Raw genomic sequence first — 26,781 nt, forward strand, 5'->3', positions numbered from 1 at the left:
GCCAGTAATCCACACGTGTGTAAACCAACTAAGTGACTTTGGGAGGAATGTTTTAAGCTACCACGTTCAACTATTCCATTTCGGGAGTCTGTAGGACTCATTTTAGATATTTGCTGTTGATACTGAATGATATTATTAAACCCACAGGAAAGTAAAACCAGCATGATCTGTACCTTAGCAACGTAACATGTATTTCTGTATATTCATAATTCACTACTACGTTTTGAAACACGCACAAACACTCTTTGTTAGTTTCATCTTGGTTTGCTTGTTTTGTCTGTTGATGTCTGTAATATGCAGTTTATTTTTTTCTCTTCTTAAGAGATCGTACACGACTAACAAGTGGAAAACGGAAACGTTGTTTTTTTGGAGTTAGAGCTTACCACCTCCCAGAAGGTACACTTGATCGCATGGAATCGCATTCGCGGGATGGAGGTTAAATATTTACAACAGATCAACGGTTATCGCTCCAGCACATGAGACACATCATCGACATCATCATCTCGTTTGCGGCAAACGAGGTTAGGGATTTTCGAGAAGCTCAAGTGCGCCAACAGTACGTGACGCGGTACACGTGCCCAACTAAGTCCAGCTTTGAGAAAAGAAGTTTGTGTTGGTAAAAGGTATGCTTGGCATCTACTGTCATAACCACACTATGGTGTGTTGATGCACAAAACTGATTTCTATGTGTTTGTAATTGTTTTCTTGCAGTAACTTTCGAAAATCAAATGATTTACTCTACAAATTTTAGTGATTGTGGTATCCTGTGTCACCTGTTTTGATAGATGCTTTACTTATAATTGCTTACAATTTACAAATATTCTTTTGTTGTTGTTCCTTTTCTTCTATTTTCTTGTGTGACGCTGTTAGTCATATCCCTGCTTTCCTGACAACAACATCCAAATATCCAACTCGAATAAACAACTAACGACGGTTTGACTTTATGGTTAAGTTGTTTTGTCGTATGAAAAGGGGAATGCTTACGCCAGCTGTGTGTTTTTTGTTAGTTGTGAAGAAAATACTGTGGATAACTTTAATGCTACTGGGTGATCCACAGTGTTGAGATGTGTTTGAGGCACCCGATATCTCTGGAATGTATAACCTGTTAACTGACCATTCGACAGCTTACTGCAGAGATTAACGTTGTCATAGGTAAACTAGAGAGCTTATAATACGCTGGCTGGGTTGGTAGATACATGGACAACAATGCATACAGCTTGATCTACATACCCGTCAGAGGGTTTTCACCTCTCAAGATGTGTATTCTTCCACTCCAAGAGGAGTGGAATCCAAAAAAATATGTTTGGACCTTAGCAAACCTTCGCTATGCTACCCGGTGCTAGTTCCGAATGCCACCAAAGGTTTGCACGCCCAATACCGCCCTCGATTCGATTCCCTAATCGCACAACTGCCCGCTCCTGGGCAGCACAACTTCTTGCAGAACTGCCACACCACAAACACATCCCAGCATCTACGCTGGCTCACCGTCCACAGGTCGGCAGGTTGACGCGGAAGAACACATTCAGCTCGATCAGGCTGGCCAGGATGAGGAATACCGCGTACATGATGAGGCAGGCGTTGCCGACCCGTCGGTCCAGCTTGAACTTGTTCAGCGAAAAGGCGATGTACAGCATTAGCAGCGTGGAGAGGAGCGAGATGGCCGAATACTCCAGCCCGGCCGAGTTGATGCCGACCCAGTGGTGGCCCGGTTCGATCGGTGAGAAGGCCGCCTTGATGAACCAGGGCAACCCCAGGCACAGCAGTATGTCGAACGTGTTCGAACCGATCGAGTTGCTGATGCCCATCGAACCGTGACCTGAAGGGTAAAAGGAGGGTTGGATCATTTCAGTTCGTGTGCTGCTCAGCCCAAAGGGATACTAACCTTGCTTTGCTACTATCACACTGGAAACGGCCTCCGGCACGCTCGTACCGGCGGCCAGAAACGTGATGCCCATTACGGAGTCCGGTATCTTGAGCGTATCGCCTGTGTGTGGAAAGCAGAAGTAGATCCGGAGGATTAGTTTATCGGATGTAGGTGGGAATCGGGGATGGTTGGGCACGGAAGGGGGCGACCCGCATGCCCATCATTATCTGATAAGTATATTCTTTTTGATGAGGATGTTTGACCTGTGTGTTGGTGTAGGTACTGAGCGATACTAGCAGCGTTATCGACCACGTTTTTCGAACGTGTAGATGATAGGCAAAACGGTCAAATTAAACTTTTTCTGCAATGATTGTACATGTTTGTCTCACTACGCCCTACGGACTATTACAGCACACTATCTATTTCGCGGGGGGTTAAGACCTGCTAATGCGCAATATGTTGATAATATTATTGTTTTATGTTGCAATGTATCTATTGGTTGCGCATTTTCATATTTTCTTAACTCATTCTAAAGTCGAAAGGTTAGTCGTTATTTTTGACTGTCATTTACTTTATCGTACAGGGGTTTTGCGCTGCTCTAGGTTGCTCCAAGATGGATCTGAAGTTTTCACGATATTGCGATCAAATGCGTAGACGGTCTCTTCTTTGTATTGTATTGTATTGTATTGTAGTATATGGAATTGATTTTTGAGCAAGTAATTGGCCGAGCGAAGTGGCCTTATTGCTTTATTAACCTGTAACTTAAATCTTCGCTTAGAGCTTCGTTAAAATTGTACCAAACAGTTCTGATTGCATGTAATGTAATGTAGAAGCAGTGGCGGATTATGGGTGTCGGGGGCCCTAGGCGGTTAGACGAGTTGAGGCCCCCTATAGGGGGTTGATACTGGCACTGAACTTGCTGTAGGGAGATTGAACAGTAAACTTGAAATGCCGTCGGGGGCCCCTTCGATAATCAGTCACAGGTCCCAAAATTTTTGCTTCGGGAAGGTGGGGGGGGGGTGTATACGGCAAAACTATACGGCCATACGGCATACTATGGACTAGCGCTCTACGGGGCCCCTAAATCGGCGCGGCCCCAGGCGACCGCCTAGTCCGCCTACCATTAGATCCGCCACTCTGTAGAAGCTAAGACCAAATTACTCATATTTAATTAGTAGTTTAACTTAAAATGGAAAAATATCGACTTGCACAGATATTCGAAGTGATATCTGGGGAATCCATTCCGTATCATAATGCAGTCAATTATGTTAATTTTCAATTTGTATGGCTACTTGTTTTTAATTTTGGGTGACTTTTTGACAACATCATAAAATTAAATTGATAATATCAATTTTTATTTAAAAAAAACTTCTTGTATAATTTATACCATTATTATTGCCATTAAATGTAATCGAAACCAAGAAGATTTTACACATATAAGCAATTTGTAGGAGACACCGGTAAAAAGTGGGCTGACCTCAAAGTATATAGGGTTTCTACGATTTTTTCCTCGTTTCCCATTGATTTTTGGTTCGTTCTCACGATTTATTGATATCGTCCCATTGGACATCAATACAATTAAACCAAAAAGTTTCTGGGGGATGCCCAGAATAGATGGAAAATTGTGGGAGCACACAAAAAAATATAAGGAAGCAGCCAAACATTTTCGGGATGCTACCAAAAAACTATTGGCAACCCTGTAAGCTAACAAAAGGAAACCATGAACATATCCCATAATGTCACAGAGATTATGGCAACTGTATTAGGCGAGGCAAGGAACCCTGTAATTGAGAGTCATTTATAAATTGCCATTGTCCAAAAAACCTAGAAGGTATTTTTTAACTGATTTGGCAACTTATTCAGTTATCCTGACCGTGATTTCCAATGTGACACCCTTTTTCTTTTATGTACACTCTTATACCTATATAACACCAAGTAGTTTTGGCTGGAATATTCCACAAAAACATCCCCACCTTCGTAAAAAAAGCTTCAAAAACCTACCAATGATCGTAATCATCCACGCGACGACGTACGACAGCGAGCCAATCCACACGATGCACATGATGAACGTCAGCGGGAACCAGTTCCGGAAGCGTGGCGTCTCGCAGTTCGGTATGGTGAACATGAACAGCAGATGGATCGGCCAGGTAATGATCCACGAGAACTGCGTGAACGCACTCTTGCCGAGCGGGTACTTTAGCAGCTTAAACTCATCCTCATCATCCTTCTCTGGCGCACTTTCCCCATCGTTGCCGTTAGCTCCGCCCTCAACGTTGCCATCGACTTCCGCACCAGTCCCACCACTTTCCAGCGCTCTAACAACGGCCTCCGCCACCGGACCGGTCGTGCCGTGCCCATTCTCACCGTTCCACTCCTTCGGCGGTAGCGTACCGGCCACCGTTTCCTTCACACCATTCACGCCGGTGTCCTGCTCCTGGACCGGCGGTGTGGCTGGACTTGGCGGTGGCGGTGGCCGCTCGGGCACATCGCCCACCTCACCCTCGGCTGGGGCCGGGTCGACCGACGATGGGCCGGCGCTTGGCTTGTGTGTTTCGAGATCGGTCGTGGCGGTTGCCGTCCCGCCCGGCGGCGCACGCAAGTCGATCGATGTAAATGGCTTAATTTGCATTTCTACGTCCACCCCGCCAGCTGGTGACGTCAATTCCGCGGGTGCATCGATATGGGCCACATTCTTCAAGTTGCCGTTCTGCTGGAAGTGTCCGATGCGCAGCGGTGTGCGCGCCTCAATTGCCTCTAAATTGATTGGTTCGTTGTGGTCGTCGTCATCATCGTCGTCGTTATACGTTATGCGGAGTTGATCATGTTGGACAGCAAGTAGGAAGATCAGTGGAAGAAAAGATGTACAAGATTTATTACTGACGGTCTCCGAAAAGAAAAAGATAGTTGTGATCAGGGTGCTATTTTGGCATGTACAACCCAAATCGAAATAGCTGGTAACACTACCTTGCGTTCGGCTAGAATCCGACTTGAGGCTACTGGAGGTATCGTGGGATCTTCGCTTTCGGGCGTGCTTCAAACCACCTGTGTTGCATGTAGAGGTGTGTATAAGCGAGGAAAGACAGGGTGAAGTGCATCAATTATGAATCCATAGGCCATTACCAGGTTTTAGTAACTATTGGATATTTACGATCTCTAATCTCTTGAACATAACTATCATGCAAACCATCACCATTTCACAATTCTACCTAGTATCTGATTGGTATTCAATCTCAAAATAAAATAAGATGTGTGAATGATTGTTACAGAAGAATATTTTATCATGAAACTGGATATATCATATTCTTGAATTCTAATATCTTGATGTTGGATATTTTGAAAAGCTATTTCAAACTCAATAATTCTTAATACCTGGTAGAACTGTGTGATATTCTCCTAAATGTTAGGCATCTATAATAAGTGTACACTTATGTGTAGTCTTTTTAAGAACTCTGTAGTGCAGTACAACACCGAAAGTACATTATGGCATTACCTCTGGCACACTTTTGGAACGACTTGTCATAGTACATCACAGCGATGTACACAATATACAGCAACACCAATATCAGTGCCTCGTACCACTCGACTCGCTCGTCATGGATGATGCAAATCAGGATGGCCACCGTAATGCCGTACGCCAAACAGTCCCTCGTCAGCGGCCACCAGTCCAGTGGCACTACCTGTCAACAAGACATCGGCAGCATGCAAATTTAATTAATTTGATTTGAAGTGAAAGAAGCGTGAAGAAATTAGCGTTAGGAGTTACCATGCCGGCACCGATGCCACAGCAGGCCGCCACGGCCAGGATATTGAAGACGGCAGAGCCCACGATGGTGCCGACGCCGATGTCACCTTCGGTGATGAACGTGCCAATCACGTTCACGAACAGTTCTGGGGCGGAGGTGGCCGCTGCCATAAACGTGGCACCGGCTACATCGTTGGACATGTTTAACGCTGTTGGGAGGTGAAACAAGAAAAAGCGAATCCTGTTACAATCAGTCGATTAGTGGTGTGATGGGCGTGCGTGTGTGTGCATATTGGTTTCGATTTAATTAAAACTCATGCAGAATCCCGCTAAGCGAGGCAAATAGTCAACTAGCAAGCCCAGCAGGGACGCTGTTTGCCGTTTAAGGTTGAGCGCACCTTGCGCAAGATTCACCGCACTTACCTTGGCAAATCTTCTCGACGGCAGGTACAAAATACTTATCACAAACTACGGCCAAAGCTACAAATAAATATAAACTAGCGATTGCATGTAACACTACTGCCCCATTCTGGCGCTGCTCCTCGGTGAACAGGTCCCGGGGAAAGTCATCGATGGCGGGTTGTGTGCAGTTCATCCCTGTGGAAGGCATGCAAGAAGGCATACACACACTTAATGTGAATAGCAAAACGAGCCTGAGTTTCTGGTGAATGGTGATAATATCTCTTGTTAAACTGATACTATAATTAAGCCATTGCGCGTTGTCAAAGTGTTTTACAAGCAAACAAATTGAGGACCACACATCTTCGCACGTTAACCTCTAGTCGGTTCGTTTGTTCACTTTACGACAGTGATAGTTCCGGGCGGCTTCTCATGATCATTACAGACGAGCAGAGGTACTACTCCTACTTTCTAGAGCATTGGGCAAGTGATTTAATTAGTCAGTACCGAGGCAAGCTTCTTCAACTCCATAACTCAACGCCATAACATATGGTAGAGCACGTCACTATGCCACTAAACCACACATACCAACAATATCTATCAGTGTCTTCACTAACATAATGTCCGTAGATTTAATTGAAACAAATAGTAATCGTACGGTGGCAGCTTCGCTTCATCCTAAACCCTTTCCATCTATGTTTCTTCCGTTGCACCGTCGAATTGTCAGCCTTGATCGTTTTAATTTTCGTTCCACTTAGCGTAGCGCCAGCTGACGCAAATCTCTTAGCTACACGTCATATGATCGAGGCAGTTAAAGAAAAGGGGACTTCTTCATCACCGTTAATTAACTGCTTCGCAAACGTACGGGGCGTTTTGCTGCTGACCTTTATATTAGTGGCATAAGCCGCTGGACGTCACATCGCTTGTTAGTGTGCTTCTAGATCAGTATCTATCTATTGATCGTATTTCACATGAAGAGGCCGAGGATTTCTATTAATTCTGTGTTGCCAGAATGGATATTGTTCACAAAAACGAAGAAACTAACATTTGCAGACATGACAAGAGCTTTTATGTCCCCAAAAAGGAACATTTGTTAACAGTGACATCAATCATACAAGAAGATTTCCCGCAAATAGCCTAGAATTTCCTAGTACTACTTCATTACAATGATTCAACCACTCTCTTAAACGCTTTATACCTACAGGCAAAACGGCCAAGTGATTCGTGTGACCATATTTGATTGGTACATCTGCAATGCACTGGTGGATTGTCACACATGTCCATCATGCTTTAATTGTTATGATTGTTGCAGTGCCAGATGCAAATGCGAATTGCGACTAGTCCCGTCAGATGACATTAGTTACTGCATATATCTTATGGACTCCGACGAAGAAGGAAGGGCTACAACACGATACTCACAGCGGTTGTTCTCATCAAGCATCAAGATTTACCTAATTTAATTTTCATTGTTGATGATAATTCATATCGTAATGACCGTAAATTCAGGGCCAGATTAAGCAGTACGCAAACTAAGCGGCGTGTGGCACCCCGACATTCAACACTTCAGAAAGGTCTACATTCGTGTGACCGCTTAGGGCCTCCACTCGTGTTAACTCAACTTTGGCGCAACTTTGTAAATCAAAATAATTTGGTTACATCTGAGACTTTCAAAAGCAAATTATTGCTCTCCTGCTGTTGTATGTATCATTTCACTGGTCTTTTGTATAATTATAGTGACTACAGACTGCCCTTAAAACACTTATATATCCCTCTTGCTAATCACTATTTCACCTGAAGCGTATGATTTATACGTGATTATTTTCTTAAGATGTGATCAAAAACACTACTAACACCGGATAGCAACCCGTAGTAAATCATCTACTAGTAACAAATCAAACAAAGGCCATCATTACATCGCAAAAATTATCCCTGAACTGTCAACACCATGATACGTGGCTTCCTGTGCTGTGTTTGTTTTACGCTCATCTTGCGCCTTCGATTAAATCTGGTACGGTGGTAAATGTACATTGGCTCAAAAATTTTCCTGTCAAGATTTGTCTTCAAGATTGCTACCGTTCCGAAAGGCAACATATAAATCAAAGTACTATTTGCCAAAGGTACAGATGTTAGATTCTAGCACTATAGTTGCTAGATGTTAGATTCCATTGTTGCTGTTGAGATTATTATATCATTTCAGCTAACAGCATTAATCCATAAAAGTTTACTAAAAAGTGTTTACTAAATTTTTATTAGAATATTTACACAGTCTTCTTATAACTAATCACAAACCAAAGCAATATTAGTTCTAAGACTGTTCACCACGTTTGAAAATCGTCGTAATTTTTTGTCGTTCTTCTGGAACTACCTGTTTGTTTACTATCCACCAGAACCTAACAACAATTCACCGTAATTGAGAAGCGCAACGACCTTTCTGTTGTTAGTGTATTTCTGGTTGGTGGTTGGTTGGTTGGTGATGTTGTTGTTGTTGAACCTCACCCTCGCTTTTATGTATCATATCGTACCCGTAGCTCATATTGCACCAATTCAATCAATCTCGTGTCGAACGAAAACAGCAAAGCCGGTTTGTTTACGACCCTCGAAAACGGGGTGCGTTTTGTTGACAAAAGGCCAATGACGCCGTAATGTTGTGTACGATGGCATTTTACGGAAAAAAAACATGAGCCTGCCGAGACAATATGCGAAGTATATGTGTTAAATGCACTATGATTTTTGCCGAATCTTACCGAATCGCATTCTTCTCGATCTTACAATCTGTATAATGTCCCACGAACTTAAAAGTTGTGCGAATAACAATCATATTCATTTGGTGAACGTTTTGTGAAATGAAAATGTTAAGCCAAAACAGTGTAAATCACGCCTGATCACATTTATCACACTATATTAGCAAGTTTCATGGCCTCCCAGAAACGATCATTTCAAATAAATGGTTGTATCTAGCTATTTTGCGTCGCTTCTGATGTTATTTTGGGCAGAATATGTTTTCAAATTAGAGTTCCTTTAAGGTAGATCACTTTGGGATCTCGTTTTGGATATGCTTATTTTTAATAACTTCCATACGTAAGTAAAAGTAAAGGCTACAGAATACATTAAGTTCATTCTAGAAATAAATATTTTAACCATAACAATACATAAACCTTAACACTTTTTTTAAATATAATTTCTAATAGTTTGTTGATGCAGAATTAACTGTTTCCTCCTAAAGGTCGCTTTAGACCTCACGTGAAAGTTATCGTTAAATTTTGTTTTTTTCTGCTATATTTTATTAAATATTAATCAGAATATGACTTATCATACACAAAGAAGAAAGGATATTGAAGCTTCACGGTAAAACAATAATAGTCAGCGGGGAATCACAATGCATTTAATTCAATATTTTAATATATTTTACAGTCTAAATAGTTGGGGAATTAAATATCCTTTCTTTTGATGTATAATGAGCCATAATCTGATTAAAATTGAATAAAATACAGCAGAAAAACAAAATATCACGGTCAGTTTCATTGGAAGTGTAATCCGGGCTTAATTTAGCGTGAGAATCTAAAGCAGCAAGGGAAATTTTCCTCAACCGTATGAATCATTTTGTACAAAAAAACAACAATTCCGTAAGATTTGGTGTATAAATCAATCAATTAAAACGTAACCTTCACACACTTCCCCGAGCATTTCCGGGCAAAAACATGAAGTGCAACAATGTTGCCCATCTTCCCGCACATGCAACATTGTAGTGCCGTACAGGAAACGACGAAGGAGGGGAGGGAGAGAGCAAACCCCTAAACCTAGCGCCAGTAAATAAATTACGAAAAGCTTCACCGGTGGAAAACAAAACAGGGGGAGTTTGAGTCATTGTCAAACACGAACCGATGCGACAACAATCGTACACACACCCCGTTCGGATCGGTGTTGCTGTTTAATCAGATGATTGATCTGCCACATACTGCCGCATATAAGCGTGCATACAATGGAGGGTGTGTGACGTGACGAAAAACAGGAACAAGAGCACACGTGTACAACAGGAGCAATAGTAGAAGTAGTTGTAGCAATTGTAGTAGAAGAAGTGCATATTATAAATACAAAGAATGTAAAAATGGCACGAGATTCAACGCCACAAAAAAAGATGTTCAACCAATGTGTTTCAGGGTGAAAATTGAAGGAGCAAATATGATCGACCTACAAATATTAGTAATAAAAACACACTTGTCGATAGGAAGTAAACGTCATCAATATACGCTCTAATGGCAATTTAAACCAAACGAGAAAAAAAAACCTTTTTCTCTCGCCACGCAGTGTGCAGTTGGCATGGTTGTGGACTCATTGATTTTGATCGTGGGATCTTCCCATACTACGGCGCAAGGTCGCTCCGACAACCAACAACAACGATGACGACAACAACGTCACAGCATCCCCCGCCAGTGGCTCCCCATCGTTGCGCTATCGATCCGAAACGATCGCTTGGGAATGGAAGGCGACGCCCCAAACAGAAATTGACGGGGAGTGTTAGAGGGAAGCGGTGGCGCATTGCACTACAGGACGGCATTAATTATACGGTGTGCACCCGCGTAAAGTTCCGCACACACCACTGTCCTTCTCTTTTTATCTTATTCTGACTCTCTCACTCTTTCTCGTTCTAGCCCGTTTGCCTACCTCACACAGCTGACAGCGTTCGCAGGGCGGTAGCTTCCCCTAATCGGAGCGGGCCAATCAGCAGATTATTGAATGCTAATTGTCAGTGTTGCAAGCGACCACCTTTCTGTACAGGGGTGTGGTGCGAAGGGGATGGGAAGTTGTTTTTTATTGCTTTTAAGGGGGGAGTCAACACAACCCGATCGTGAGTTTGTGTTGACCAGCGAACGATCTGATCGGAAGTTTGACAGTAACAAAACGTGTAAAAAAAACACACACACACACACATACGGAACACTTCCCTTTTTGAAGGTGGGATGCTACCAGTGTATTGATAACCGGCATGCTAAATGTGTCTATTTGTCGGTACGGTAAACTGTTAACAGCCAGCGCCACACAGCTTCCACACGCGGCCTGACAGGCGTGCAGGGTGCGATACGATAAGGTCAAACAAATTTGTCGTACATCCATGGTCGCTCGCGGAGGCCGGGAGCCGGTGGTTTTGTGTTAGAATCGCGTGGAAGCCAGTTTTTGCCAGTTGCCAGTTGCGTTTTATTTTTGGGTTTTCAATTATTTTTTTTAAATTTAAGTTTTTTGTATAAATTGAATAATATGTATAATATTGTTGTATGTTTGACTATTTCTCAACATAATTATTGCACAAGACCCAATTATTGCACACTACGTTTTAATTGTTGTTTTTCCACATATTTATAAAACATTGCTGAAAGCTAGCTTTTTTTTCTTAGATTTTGAGCATTTCTACCACAAATTGCACTATTTTTTAAAGAGTTTTTTTTCTATTTTTTACCAAATAGAATGAATTGTTTAGTTAAATCGCTAAGAATTATGCCTCACAAAATTTTAAGGTTTATTTCGACATGTGAAACACTTTAACTGTATATTTTGATGGCGATCAAACAAATATAGTTTATTGTCACGATTTGGTAGCAAACATTTTTAATGTTTGTAAAAAAAACACTTATTTAATTTATTTAACTATTTAATAATTAGAACAAAGAAAGTGCTTCCAAGGCCAAAGAAAGTCGCATCATTTTGACAGTGTTTTGTTTACCGTTTGGCGTGCGACAGTAGGTACAAGTTTGCTACCCATTTTGCGGAATTCCGGTTTGTACAAAGGACATACGTGTAATGTAACAGCGTTGCGAATTGTCCTAAACACTATTCGATAGTAAAACATCCAGTTTTAGGCTCTTTTTCGTAAGTTTCATTATACTGGAAAGTGTGCAAAAATCAGGTTTAAAGAGTGCAATAATAGAATTTTGAGTTTTTTTCTTATATTTGCAATAAATAGTTTAAAAATCAGCATTTCTTGACATTATTCATATTTTTTGCCTAAAATAAAATATAAAAACTATTTTTTTATAATAAAATGATGTATACTTGACACCCGTAACAAGAATATTGTGGTTTTGTCTATGTCAAAACATATGAAATACGTTGGATGTTCCCTTAAGTATCCAACAGTTGCTCTAATTAAGCAATAACAGATTCAATCAATTCATAAGTATTCCACACAACAGTTTAAAAATCATTACAATGTTTATAAACCCTTGTTTCAAAAGCATATTACTAATACAAAATTTGTTGAATTCTTGAGAATCTCTTGTCAATTTTTAGATTTTAAATTGCAACAATGTAGATTTTTTTTCAATTCATCAATTTTTATGAATAACGAACAATTGTTCTCTTAATTTTTTTTTGTTGTTGTATAGATTGTTGAGATAATTAAAATGGTATATTTTTTTATTCGAAAGTATAGAGCAAAATTGCTTTTCCAATTAGAGTGTGTGAAAATTTTCATCATTTTGTAATACTTTTCGATGTGATTACAGTAATTTGTAAAAAATCAATTATTTTTACTTTTTGAAACAAAAATAGCTTTACTCAAATTCCAACTCTCAACCCATTTTGCTGGTTATTCGGAATATATATTATTTGTTGTTTCAAGCAATTTATAAGCTACCAGGCGTCTCCATGCAATTCCTGTTTCCTGAAGTACGTGATACTTGATAGCGTTTCAAAAATCTTTGCCGATCACAAACAGTGATCAAGTTATTACACTTTCTCTCTCACACACAAACACAAACACCACGGTCCAAATATGCCACAATGACGCTTCCGAGAATTCACCCCCTCCGAGCAAATGGCAAAAGCATTTGTAAGATCGTAAAATTAACATCGACCCGCTCGAAGGGGTGTTGATGGCTGATTCAACTACTGCTACACGTTAAGGTTGTCCAATACGGTGCCCGAAACGGAGCTGGAAAGCCAAACCCCCGTTTGGGCGCAACCCAATCGAGCACGCTCTCTCGGGGGTCGCTCGGAGGATAGATGTTTAACGAAATTAATTGAATCTTATTGTGAAGAAATTGTGGAGCATTATTTATCAAATAAAACTGCCGCTCGGGCTCAGGTCGCCCGCTCACGCCCGCCACCGAAGGGTGTTCGGCAAATGGTCCGACCGGCGACCAGGCCTGATCGTTTTCCGGCTTGTCAAGCTTCTTGGGCCGAGCTTAATATAGCAATATGGGGAGCGGGAGGTGTACATTTGTATTTTGATTCGTGGAGAATCACGACAGGGGCAGCACGAGCAGCAAATTTGCATACATTCTTCGGTTTTGCTTTGTGGGGTTCGTTTCTTGCGTCGGAAGATCGAAAGACACCTTTTCTTGGAACAGCATAATAAACTGATGTACTGAGAGGGTTTCCTTTTAAATATGCACTTTTCCATACAATGTCTGCAACTTAACAATACCTTAAATAGGTACCACATTTAAATTGATACTAATTTTACCAAAACAATATTAATTGTTTTCTGGGTTTTTTTTTTCACCAAACACTTGATCACTCTTTGACATTGTTACATCCACACAAGCTCATTTGTCACTAGTTTTTGGGTGCTTTCAACAGCTTGTTCAACAACTATATTTGTCTTCACTTAACTTTTCGTAATAGTCAACTCTCATCCAACTCCAATTCCAATTTAACACACACACACGCTTGCGCTTGGTTCACCTGGAGTCGTTTGCGGGTTGTCGCTTCTTCACCAAACATACCCAAGCATCTAGCAACTATCTTCCGACGGTCGACCACATCAAACGAGAAGCGTTACACAATGGTCGTCAATTCAGGACGACAGGGCAAATTGAACCGGAGAAGAAATGTAGACACACACAGACACACACTCGCACACAGCCACAACTCAGGCACAACTGAGCGGACGAACGAACACTATGGAAGGCAGCTGTTACAGTTCCACAGGTTTCGGATGGGAGCATCCGGAGACATCCACGAGCGATGGCGATCGTTCCAAAGTCACTTGAAGTCGCTCGGATATAGATCAATTTGTGGAACTAATCATGTGGAGGCATATTTTAAAACTATTTTGGCAAGCATTAAAGATCTTATTAAGCGTTCTTCGTTTGCATTAAAGTACACAGCATCTCCAAAGTTCATGTAATATCATCTGTTCTGTTCATTTTCCGTACGATTCTCTTTTACTACCTTCGAACGGATATGCAGCATTGTGCAAAAGGGCACCACAATCACACACACTTTCTCTCACAAACACACACACAGACACGCGTCTTCACATGGTCTTTGCAAAGGTGGGTCCAATCTTCAATTCTTATTGTGGTCCAGCAGCGTTGTGTGCGTGAGCGTTTTCGATTCCGACCGCAGCGACGACGACGGCGGGTTTGGTTAGGACGGGTTGGTTTGTGACCACTTTATTCTTCAATCTTCCCATTTTCTTAAATTAAGTGCCATATTCTTCTCTATGATTATCCATAATGCCCCTTATCCGTCCACCGGGAGGGTTTTATCCGATACGATCGTCCGGCGAAGTCAAGCTGCTGCTGCTGCGGCAACAACCAGCGAGCGCTGGTGCTCGCCGGTGCAAACTTGGTGCTGGCCTCCCGCCTCCCCTACCCCACACACTCACTCAATTTCGTGTGCCACCGAAGCCGCCCGGGAGCTTCACTTTGCGTTCATGATTTGAATTTCGTGTGCCATCCCCCTTGCCCTTGCCGTCCCATGCCGCGGAGTGGATTTCGAAACATCCGTCATTCCCTTGCCGTTTCGCAAATGAGAGCTGCTCCGTCAGTTGAAGCAAGGCATCGATTATAGATCACGCAGGATAACTTCGAAAGGATTGCTTATTAAACTATTGATCAGAATTGTTGGAATGCTTTGAGGAAGCTAGAAAACAAAACTTGCTATTGTTTCACCAAACTAATAATCACTCTTATAGTTAGCACATATAGAGAGGCACAACACATAACGACAACACAAAACGATCGCACGATCGAATCTAGCGCGCAACATAAAACACTTTAACAGCAACGATCGTGTAAATTAGCTCGACTCTTCTCCTACTCCTAAACGGCTAAAAAGGCAAAGTGTATCCGTGTATCGCTAACCATTGCTACGCGCCAGCCCCCAGTAGTCCGATTCGTCCATGTTGATTAAATCACAGTCAAATTCCAACTGACCAACCGAATCCGTTTTGCGCTTATGTATAGCTCGCGCTGCAAAAAGTGTGACCAACGGGGGCCAGGCCAGGCGAATCGACGAAACCGACCCGCCATCCTCTCCCTCACCCCCTCTACACCTCTATGTATATCCGTATACATACCACCGGTCGGTCGGTCCATTCGCGTCGCGCTGCGGTGACACACACAGCGCTGTCAATGGCGTAATGACAGCCGGGCGCAACGGTACCGTCCGCCGCAGCTAAACTTTCATCGCGGGAGCGAACCGACGGGATCGAGCGAGGGGGAGGGGTCGAATACGGTGAACTTTAACACGCACATCGCAGCACAGCATCACATGGGCGCGGGCACAACACACCGACGAATTCCGGCACCGCATGCTGTGCTGTGTCCCACTGTGCGCGTCCGATTTGCGAGCGTGTTGATCATCGGTGCGCTCTCCCGCACACAGCGAAGACCGATCGGCTAGCACGTATGTATATATATATTGGAGATTGTTGTCAATTGTATTGTGTGCTCCCAGCATTCATCATCTGCCACCTCCACCTACCTATTGTGTATATTGTCGGAGCGCGACGGTTGGGCGCACGTTTGGAACGAGAATAGATCGGCTGTTGCTGCAGCGGACGGATGGCGTACTGATACCGCGTATCGGGCATACGAGCGGTACGAGAGCACTTGAGAGCGCGATCAGGTTCGGGAGCGAACCCCTACGCATTAGTGCGCTCGTTCTTTTAATCAATCAATAATGCGGGCTAGAACGCCAGCCAGGTTGTACACGATCAAGCCACGGTTGATCGCTTGAAGACGCGCGCACAGTGCTTGCAAAATATGTGGTCGGTTTGTGTGTGTGTGTGTGTATGTGTATGTGTGTGTATGTATGTGTTTTAAGGGTTAAATAAATTTTGACGAAGGTGTTTAGCAGTTCGAAGGAGACGCATGATGTTTCACGATGTCGCGAGTCGCGCAAACTGCATTCAGCGAGATTTCTGTTTCCCTACACTTCTAATGCCAGTGTTCGAGAATTATATTCGTGATAAATAAGTACAGAAACAAATTAATTGATTAAATAAAAAATAAATAAATAAATAAATAAATAAATAAATAAAAATAAAAAAATAAATAAATAAATAAATAAATACATAAATAAAAACATAAATAAAAACATAAATAAATAAATAAATAAATAAGTAGATAAATAAATAAATAAATAAATAAATAAATAAATAAATACATAAATAAATAAATACATCAATAATTAAATAAATCAATCAATCAATCAATCAATTAATCAACCAATAAGTTAAAAGATAAATAAATGGAAAATTATAGTAATTCTATACTTATTGGATCTATTGCGAGTTGGTACAAAAAACACAAGAAACAAATATATAAATAAAAAACAAATAAATAAACAAATAAATAAATAAATAAATAAATAAATAAACGAGTAAATCAATCAATCAATCAATCAATAAAAGGATAAATAAATGAAAAATTATAGTAATTCTATACTTAATGGATCTATTGCGAGTTGGTAGAAAAAGTCCGTTTAATTAACCGAAAAATCGTCAAAAAATAAAATTTCCTTACTAGCCGAATTTATTGCATTTGTTTGCAAACGCATAGAGCAGGCGTCGGCAACATTTTCATGAAAAAGGCCAAGTATGAGGAGGCTTTTGTTCAAATTTATGAAAGATACTCGTATTTCCTGATATATTATGCAACGAAGATAGAAAGATAGGAATAAAAGCAATTTTCACATTAAGCTTACGACTATTAAGCTTAAACGACAGGAACTAAATGTTCATACAAAAAATACTAAATTACTCTATAGATGTCACTTTTTACTAATCGTTTCATTTCTATCTTTTTTCTGAAAATATGTTTCGTCTACCTTCAACCGATCTTAGCCTTATCAACGCAAGGCTTGTCCATCTACCATTTTACTATTTTCTGAATCATCCAGTCGTTTACCGTTTGCTAAACGGAGTCTTTAATTCCTTTTAGCCTGAGAGGTTAAGTTGTTTAAACCACGATTAGGAGTCGTTGAGTGCAGTGTTCGGCAAAATGCGGCTTACGAGCCACATGCGGCTCTTTGATATCGAGACGGCCGCTCTTAACAGTTAATTCACAGAACTTTCACACATGTTTGCTCTTGGTTAACAATTAAGCTCTTCACGTGAAACTCTACGAACACTATGGTAGAATTTTGACTCTTTTGGTCGTAACGTTTACCGATAGTTGGTTTAGTGCATCTCTGGCGCTTCTGCAGACTTTGCCGACCCCTGGCTTAGAGCATCATTTGATTGCTCTCGGCGCCATGCCAACCACTGGTCTTCAGATAAAACCGTTGATGCAATGGGGCAAGTCAATTTCATATAAGCAGAGTGTCTAAAGCTGTTTACAGGACAGTAGTGCAGAGTGATACATTTTTGAACCGCCCATACAAAAGGCTGGAGCCTGTTACATTCATAAGAATAGAACCAACCTCCAACTTTTCAAGGACTAAAATAAGTCACTTATAATTTTGCAAATCACTATACAAATTCTACTAAATTTCCTACGCTATTTCCTATGCATTTTGCTTTGCCTGTCGGCTGGAAGAGGAATTGTATCGGTTCAAAACTCGGATCAGGTCTAAATATCGTTCCAAATCAGATTCCGGAACAGTTACAGGTACTGTTCCTAAAAATAAATGAAATCTGGAGCTATTTCTGGATCAGTAAGGGTTCATGATCGATTCCAGGACCGATATGGGTTCATAATCGGTTCATGTACCGGTATGACCAGTATTGGTTCCTGGACCAGTATGGGTTCATGATCGGTTCCTGGACCAGTATGGGTTTAGCATCAGTTCCAGGTTATTTATGGGTTTACTTTCAGTCCCAGGGCAGATATGTATTCATGAGTGGTTTCAGGATCGGAATGGATTCAGTTCCAGGATCGGTATGGATTTATGATCGAATCCAAGACCGGTATGAGATCATGATCGATTCTAGGGCAGGTATGGGTTCAAGATCAGTTCCAGGACCGAGATGGGTTCATGACAGGTTCCAAGAACGGTATAGGTTCATGATTAGTTCTAGGATTAGGATGGAATCATTATCGGTTCCAGGGCAGGTATGGGTTCATGATAGGTTCCAGGAACAGTATGGGTTCATAATCAGTTCATGGACCGGTATGACCAGTATTGATTGCTGGACCAGTATGGGGTCTTAATAGGTCATGTGCGGTTTGAACCAGAATAGATGAGATATTGATGTCAGAACCAGTATAGGTTTGATTTTGGTCTTACGTCTCTTAAGGGGTCACCATTAATTTCGGCGTACTCTGTACATTAAAGCGGATTTTAGAAATTTAGTTGCGCAGCCCTGTAATCTGGCCACATTAACTGGTATTTATCAAAATTTATATAAATTCCCTGCTTTGGAACACTAGTCAACCCATTGTTTAATAATTAATATGCGTGAAATTATTAATAATATCTTCCAATCATTCACATAGGTCCTATTTATTACTTAAATGTTCAATTTATCACAACGAATAAGAAATGAAACTGAAACTAACGATCCAAAATGTCTCATCACATCCAACGGTTTCGGTTTTGCCTATCGCGCTACACACCTTGACATTATCGAGCAGTTTGAAATCCTGCGAACTGCTCGACAAGCTGCTCGACCGCTCCGGTTGTTTGACGTTTCCCGTTTGTCGCGCGTGTATTCCGTGTTTCTGTCGGGCGCATAAAATTTAGTCTGTTATTTACCTCGTTTCGCAAAGAAACGCGCATTACCACAATGAACTTCTCGTTCGGAACGCCCACCACTACAACAGCCACGACCGGTGGGTTTTCTCTCGGCGCCGCTGCCACCAGCACTGCACCGACTGGAGGGTTCTCCTTCGGCACAACGCCAACCTTCGGTTCCACCGGTGGTACGGGTGCTGCGGCACCGACCCTGTCCTTAAACCCAGCAGGAGCAGCCACATCAACCGCACCGGCCGCCGGAGGTTTAGGAACACTTTCCTTCGGAGCATCACTTGGCGGAACTGCTGCTGGCACTGCTGCCACTCCCTCGCTGGCTGCTTCCGGGGCACAACAAACGGCAGGCGCAACGACAGCCACACTGCCAACGTTTGGCTCGCTGGGAGGAACCCCACAGCTCGGCACACCGTCGGCTACAGCAAGCTCGCTCGCTCCGGCCAATGCGAATCAACCGGCCGCCGGTACGACAACGGGCATTAACCCGCTCGGTGCAGCTCTTGCCGCACCGGCCACAACGACAGCCACCGCCGCCGCCGCTGCCCCTCTATCGTTGGGTGGATTCGGCCTGTCCAAACCGGCGGAACAGAACACACTGTCGCTCGGTGCGTCTGGCACGGCGACAACAACGCCGGCTGCCACTACCACCAACTCGGCAGCGTCCACCGCCGGCACCAGCATCGGCCTAGCGGCCAGCCTTACCACCAACACGCAAACGACCCAGTCCGCCGCCGTCGCCGCCAACCAGCAGCTCAAGTTCTTCCAGCTGGAAGAGTTCATCAACAAGTGGACGCTCGAGCTGGAGGAGCAGGAGAAGCTGTTCACCAACCAGGCGACGCAGGTGAACGCCTGGGACAACATGCTGCTCGCGAACGGCGAAAAGATCGTCGCCCTCAACGAGGCGGTCATGAAGGTGAAGGCGGAGCAGAACGCGATGGAGCAGGAGCTGGAGTTCATCACCGCGCAGCACACCGAGCTGGAGGAGTGCATCGTGCCGCTCGAGCAGGAGCTGTCGCGCATCGGCCAGATCGATCTCGAGCGCGGCCAGACGTACTCGATGGCGGAAACGCTCGACTCGCAGCTGAAGCAGATGTACGAGGACCTGAAGGAGGTGATCGAGCATCTGAACGACGCGAACAAGTACACCGACCCGAACGATCCGCTCGTGCAGATTGGCAAGATACTGAACGCGCACATGAACTCGCTGCAGTGGATCGAGTCGTCCTCGACCGCGATCACCAACCGGCTGGAGGAGATCAACAAGATGCACGAAACGCTGCGCAAGGATAATGAGCGATCGTTCCGCCTGACGTACTACGATCAGTAGTGAGGCTGTGGATCATGTTCTTTAGGGTTAAATGAACTTAAAATGAATTGTATTCCAATTGGACCGGTAACATTGTGTTAGGTTTTTTTTTTAATATCTTTCTCTTTATCTATCTTTAAAATATTTCATTATTTAATCCCTAACAACGACAATAATATGCATTGTTACAGTGTTTGCCACGATTTATTGATCAGTTTCTATGATTTTTTGGTGCGTTCGTACGATTTTTTGATCGTGTTCCATAGATTTTTGGTTCGTTCCCATAATTTATTGGTATTTTCCAATTGGATATCAATACAATTGGACCAACAAATTCTGGGAAACGGCAAAAAATCGTAGTAACGCACCAAAAAATATGGGAACCTACCAAAAATAGATGGGAACCAATCGATAATTCGCGGGAAACCCTGTATATCCCAGCTGAACGTTGTAAGGATGGGATAGGCATCCTAGACCTGTAGAGATTCGATTTCCTTTACTAGACTGATATAGATATCGTGTAGCAGTTTCGGAATAAATTCCTAGCACGCGATAGGTTCAGTTCCTGGAGCAAATTAAGCCCAGTCAAATACCTGTGCACCCTTTTAATCGCTCCAAATTAAATAGTTTTCATATTAAACAATACTAATAACCTTAACCCCATTAAACTTAACTCCGAATGACTCCGAAAGACTCCGGACGATTCCGGGCGATTCCGAACAACTCCGGAGTCGACTCCGGATTTTTGTCAACTTTATCCATTACTGACACTTACATCTACATTGCATTGTGGTTATTGTTCCGCAGGGGCATCAACCTCTTCCTGCTTCCGTACCCGATCGTGCTCCTTCGCGTGTACCCGCAAATCCGCTATCGCATGAAACGATGCATCGCACCGGTCGCACGGGTACGGTTTGCCGTGCGTTTTCATATGCTTCAGCATGCAGTTCTTCTGCGCAAAGCCACGGGCACAGTAGCCACATTTGTGCGGCTTTTCACCGGTGTGCGTTCGCATGTGTATTTTCACATGGTACGCCGACGCGAACCTAAAGAGAGGGAAAAGTGAAGCAAAGTTGGTAAAGAAGATGCGGTTTTTTTTTAATAGAAGCAACCCGATTCCTTAGTACCTCATCTTGCAAACTTCGCAGGCATAGTGACGCTCTCCTGAAAGCGCAAAGTGGAACATTACTTGTGGGTTGTGAATCGTGTTTGCACATCGAAAACAGTAAGCGATGCACCTACCTGTGTGGATGACCTTATGCTTCACCAGTGAGTAGTGCCGGTTAAACTGTGATCCGCACGTGTCGCAGCTGAATGCTTTCGTTTTTGTATGGGTGGCCAAATGTACCGTCAGATAGCCTGCACGATGGAAAAAAAATCATTTTGATCACATTTTTTGAAAAGTTCCTTAAACTGCAGTTCCCCCTTTCCATTTACCCTTCGTGCTAAACCGGCTTGGACACATGCTGCATGCCCAGGGTTTCTCGCCGGTGTGGCGCTGCTCGTGCTGGCGCAGGTTGCTTCGATCGCTAAACTCTTTGCCACACTGCGAGCACAGGAACCCGGTCCCGTGCGTGTGCGTCCGCATGTGGTTCTTCAGCAGCTGCTCCGACTGAAAGCCTTTATCACACAGCGCGCAAAAGAACGATCGCCCCGTCGCGTGACAGTACTGGTGATGCTCGAAGGCCACCTTGGTCATGAACACTTTCGGGCAGAGGTTGCAGCGCAAAATTTGATCCGCATGCTCGCTGTGCAGGTGCTGCGTAAGTTCCGCCGGTGCGGCAAACGCTGGTCGATTGCACAGTAGGCAGCGCAATTGAACGGGATTCAGTTTTGGTTGTTCCGTTGTTTCCAACAGCACGTCGGCAGTGTCGTCCTGCTTTCTTTTCGTCGTTTTTGCTTGCTTTACGTTTCTTTTCGTTGTCGCACGTGTTCGTGCATGTTTTGCTCTACTCGTTTCGTGCTTTACCTTGGCAGCAGGTATCGTTACAGTTTCCCCCTCGGAACACGTCGGATGATCTCCCTGTTCCGAGGCAACATGTTCAGCGGCATCTTCATCAATAAGGCTAGGAACCAACTCCACTATCTCACTTTCGCCTTCACTTTCCACCTTACGGTGTGGGCCGATTTCTTCCGTCGTTATCTCAACCACCGTTGTAGTGTGAGGTTTGCCACCTACCGACACTTCCTCCGTTTCGTACGCCAGCGGGACAATCAGTTTGCCCTCGGAACTATCCGCCCCGCCACTACCACCACCACCACCAGCACCGGTAATGTTCACGATGAACGTTGCGTTTTTCTTACGCGCTAAACAGTCGCGCAGCAGATCGCCACTCCTCACGCACTGCTCGTACAGCCCGTACGCCTCGAGCACTTTGGCTTTGCAACTGCCGCACACTTTCGTGGGAAAGGACATAAACTCGTCCACCTTTACCTGCTCCGCGTTGAACACCGAGGGAACTAGCTTTTCCATCATCGCGTGCATGCTGAGTGTGCCGGCACTGTACGCCACTTCGTAGATGCAATGCTCCTCCGTGCTGAGGACGGCACAGATGCGACAGAACGTTAGCTGTATCGTCATGGTTTGGTCTTGGGGCTGTTCCTTCTCCATCGTAGCTGGAGGCGGCGGCAGAGAAAGTTTTGCGACACTGTGGTGGGTAAGGCGAAGCAGCTGCGCTACAGCTGTGGGTTGTTTACATTCCGGAATGCATCATAACAGACTCAAGGTGTATAGATATTCAGCGGTAGCAACGATGTGTGATTATCGTGACTTTTAACCCTTCAAGCATCGTATCAACAGGTACATCTTAGGGAATTTACTAATCACAATACAAAATTCTACTAAATTTCCTACTAATTCCAGGACTGGTAAGGATTCATGAGTATTTGCAGTACCGGTATAGGGTTTTGATCGGTCCGGTATGGGTTCAGTATCATTTCCAGTACTTGTATGGGTTCATGATAGATTCCACGGCCGGTATGGATTCAGCATCAGTTCCAGGTCCTTTATGGGTTTACTTTCAGTTCCTGGTATGGATTCATGAGTAGTTCCAGTATTGATAAGGGTTTATGACCGGTACCAGGAACGGTATGGTCAGTAGTTCCAGTACCCGTATGGGTTCATGAAAGATTCCAGGAATGATATGAGTATAGCATCAGTTCCAGGTCCTGTATGGGTTCATGATAGATTCCAGGACCGGTATGGGTTCATGATAGGTTCTACAGCCTGTATGGGTACATCATCAGTTCTAAGACCGATATGAACAGTATTGGTTCCTGGATCGGTTTGGTATCAGTATCAGTTCCTGGACTTGCATAGACTTAGCGCCGGTCCTTTAGGCATCAGGTCATGTGCAATTCTTTAACCGGAAAAGGTGATGTATTGGTGTCAGGACCAGTTTAGGTTGGTTTTGGTCTGTAGGACCAAAGGACGGCTTCCACTGTAGTTTACTACAAAGTACTTTAGATGAAAACTCTTTAAACAAATAATTATGGACAACAAATAGTTTGGAAAAAATAGAAATTATTTCTTTACTCTTATCTCTCGTCTTTTAATAATAAAAAAAAAGTGTAATCCTAATACAACAACACTTTGTATCTTAACATACACCATCAACTCTCATACGTAAAAGTAATTTACTTGCACATTTCCTTTCCTTTGAAGCTTCTCTACGCAAAGTGGCAAATCAATTCTGGCTTTAAAAAAAGTGAAATAAAGTATAGAGAGATCTTCACTTTATAATTCACCGTTTCCCTGGGTACCATATATCATAATGCCTCCTAATGCTACCGATCTTCTCGCCAAAACCTCTCTACATCGTTTGATTGTGCCCAGCCGCCCGTACCTCCTGCTTAACCGGCCGACCACTGTTTCTTTCCTTTTCGTACCGAATTTTCAGTATATTCGTGCTGGTAAACCGTATCGTACCCTTGTCCTCCTCACCGGACAGTGCATCCTTGCCGCCCGGCAGATAGTGGTCCTTGTAGTGGTTGCGCAGGTCGGTGAGCAGCCGGAACGATGCTTCACACCGATCGCACTGGTACGGATTTTCACCCACGTGCGTTTTCATGTGCTTCACCATGTCGTTGCTTTGCGTGAAGCTGCGCTCACAGTACGTACACTTGAACGGTTTCTCGCCGGTGTGTGTAAGCATGTGCCGTTTAACGTGGTGGCTCGAGGTGAATCTAAAATAAAGGGAAAAGAATGTTAGCACACCAATAGTAGGTGGAGACTCTATCACACACTTACCGCATACTGCAAACCTCACAGGTAAAGTGACGATCTCCTGCAAAGATTGAGCGGATGGGACAATATTCAATAGATTGTAATAGTGCATCAAACAGCGCTACAGCAATCGTACCTGTGTGGATTAGTTGATGCTTCACCAGCGAATAGTGTCGGCTAAATTGTGACCCACACGTGTCGCAGCTGAAAAACTTGGCTTTCGTGTGGGTGTGCATATGTCTGTCCAGGTAACCTGAAAAGGAAGCAAGTAGCTCCTGTTGAATCCGTTTTTGGACGAATGAACACGCCATGTCTACTTACTCTTCATACTGAAACGACTCGGGCACAGATTACATTGCCACGGCTTCTCACCCGTGTGCCGTATCAGGTGCTGGCGTAGATTGCTCCGATTACTAAACTCCTGCCCACAGTGCGAGCACAGGAACCCGGTCCCGTGCGTATGCGTCCGCATGTGGTTCTTCAGCAGCTGCTCCGTCTGAAAGCCTTTGTCGCAAAACATGCAGAAAAACGAACGCCCCGTCGCGTGACAGTACTGGTGATGCTCGAAGGCCGCCTTGGTCATGAACACCTTCGGGCACTGCTTGCAGCAATGTATCTGGTCCGGATGTTCCTTCAGCAGATGGTCGGTGTGCTCCTTCGGCGAGGTGTAGGTCGGTGCATCGCACAGCAGACAGCGGTACAGGTCGACCTTCGTTTTCGGTTCCTCCGTATCGTTGTCACTTTCCTCCTTTGGTTGCTTTGGCTTCCTGCCAGGTCCCTTCTTTCCACGCGTTCGTTGCTCGTTGCTTTTTCCGGTAGCCGAACTGTTGCGCTTAGCGCTTGCGTTTCGTGCCGATCGCGATTTGCGTGCCACTTTTTCGCTCCCCACCAAGCTGCTGAGCGGTTTTTCGTCCTGTTCCTCCGAATCACAGCCAAAGTCATCGGTCGGCGATGGGGTACGCGGTTCCACCAAATCTGGCTTTTGTTTCTTGCCCGATTTTGGCTCTTTCGAGATTTGTTTTCTAACCCGCCGGCCGGTGGCAGTGCCGACGCTACTCTCCGTGCTCTGATCCAGCACGATCGGTTCGTCGTGATCGACAAAGTCCGACACTGTCTCCTCCACCGTCGTTTCGATCGCATAGTCCTGCTTCAGCTCATCGTCGTACGTGTTTTCAATGACCAGCGCACCCGGTTTGCGCGACAAGCATTCGCGCAGCAGATCGCCACTCCGCATGCACTGCTCGTACAGTGCGTACGCCTCCAGCACCTTGGCCCGGCAGTCTTCGCACACCTTCCGCGGCCAGCACATGTACTCGTCCACCTTCATCTGCTCCGGGTTGAACACCGAGGGAACCAGCTTTTCCATCATCGCGTGCATGCTAAGCGTACCGTCCTTGTAGATCGTTTCGTAGATGCAGTACTGTTCGACGCTGACCGTCGCACAGATACGGCAGGTCGTCGGTTTTAGGTTTAAAATCAAAAACTCTTCCTCCATTTCTGTTAGCTAACAATGCGCGGGGCCTGGCAGACGACGACGATGCGTGGATTTACAAAATAAACAAATTGTTCGCTTGTTGTGACATCTTCCCCATCGCTGTCAAGGTTGGCATAGTGCACAAGGTGTTGAGAGGGGTTAGATATGACAGCAGTTGCATATGAATGTCGCTATTGTTTTCAAATTGACCGTTGAGAACGGTGCACTGCAGATTCCAAGATTGCAATTATCCCAACGTGTTTTGTTTAGTTTATTGAGTAGACCGTTATTGGGAGCTCCGAATTAGTGATGGGACGAATAAAGTTTTCGTCGGAATCGATTCCGGCTAGCTTCAAAGTTTCATAGAATCGGTTCCAGATAGTAGGTCCGGAATCAGTTTCCGAAATCGGCTCCGAAAATAGTTTCCAAAATCGGCTTCGGAATCGAAATCGGCTCCGGAATTGGCTCCGGAATCGCAATTGGCTCCGAAATCAAAATCAGCTTCAAAACGGGGTCGGTTTCGGCACCTTCACCAGGCGTTTGGGTCCAATGACGCTATGTATCAATAGCCGCAAATAATCAAAATTCACTTGTAAACGATCCATTCTTAATGCGATTACCAGACTAATTTCGCTTCTGAAACTGCTTATTTAAATTAAAAGACTGATTTTCATTCCAGAGCTAATTCCATTTCTATAGTAAATCTTGATTAGGTGTCAAATTGCGATTCCTACGTCGTTTCCGATCCCGGAGCCAATTCTGATTCCGGAGACGATTTCGACCCCGGAATAGATTCCTGAGTCGACTCCGAAATCAGCTCCTGAGTCAACTCAGGAATTGCTCAAGAAATAGC

At 43.9% G+C, this 26,781-nt stretch overlaps 3 protein-coding genes across 10 annotated transcripts; 1 reads left to right on the forward strand and 2 right to left on the reverse strand.

The window, feature by feature from the left end:
* Positions 1-166: 166 nt before the first annotated feature.
* LOC120900579 (sodium/potassium/calcium exchanger 4) lies at positions 167-21,141 on the reverse strand. Of its 8 annotated transcripts, none has more exons than XM_040307741.1 (8): positions 21,005-21,141; positions 6,030-6,203; positions 5,628-5,815; positions 5,355-5,541; positions 4,829-4,906; positions 3,866-4,618; positions 1,883-1,984; positions 167-1,816 (listed from the first exon to the last, which is right to left on the reverse strand). In XM_040307741.1, exons 1-8 carry the CDS (start codon positions 21,015-21,017, stop codon positions 1,482-1,484), a joined length of 1,830 nt encoding a protein of 609 aa, XP_040163675.1. In that variant the 5' UTR covers positions 21,018-21,141; the 3' UTR covers positions 167-1,481. The 8 variants fall into 8 exon arrangements, with proteins under 8 accessions (XP_040163675.1, XP_040163674.1, XP_040163671.1 ...); XM_040307740.1 differs by lacking the exon at positions 21,005-21,141 and adding an exon at positions 15,307-15,523; XM_040307737.1 differs by lacking the exon at positions 21,005-21,141 and adding an exon at positions 15,092-15,187.
* LOC120900581 (nuclear pore glycoprotein p62) lies at positions 18,836-20,344 on the forward strand. The gene has a single exon (XM_040307747.1). The coding sequence runs from the start codon at positions 18,961-18,963 to the stop codon at positions 20,248-20,250; it is 1,290 nt and encodes a 429-aa protein (XP_040163681.1). The 5' UTR covers positions 18,836-18,960; the 3' UTR covers positions 20,251-20,344.
* LOC120901160 lies at positions 20,790-26,053 on the reverse strand. The gene is made up of 8 exons (XM_040308870.1): positions 24,776-26,053; positions 24,591-24,707; positions 24,479-24,515; positions 24,045-24,414; positions 21,667-22,936; positions 21,472-21,588; positions 21,357-21,393; positions 20,790-21,275 (listed from the first exon to the last, which is right to left on the reverse strand). Exons 1-8 carry the CDS (start codon positions 25,947-25,949, stop codon positions 21,023-21,025), a joined length of 3,375 nt encoding a protein of 1,124 aa, XP_040164804.1. The 5' UTR covers positions 25,950-26,053; the 3' UTR covers positions 20,790-21,022.
* Between the last annotated feature and the right edge of the window lie 728 nt (positions 26,054-26,781).

Source organism: Anopheles arabiensis, chromosome 3 (genome assembly GCF_016920715.1).
Source record: "Anopheles arabiensis isolate DONGOLA chromosome 3, AaraD3, whole genome shotgun sequence".
Classification (NCBI taxonomy): domain Eukaryota; kingdom Metazoa; phylum Arthropoda; class Insecta; order Diptera; family Culicidae; genus Anopheles; species Anopheles arabiensis.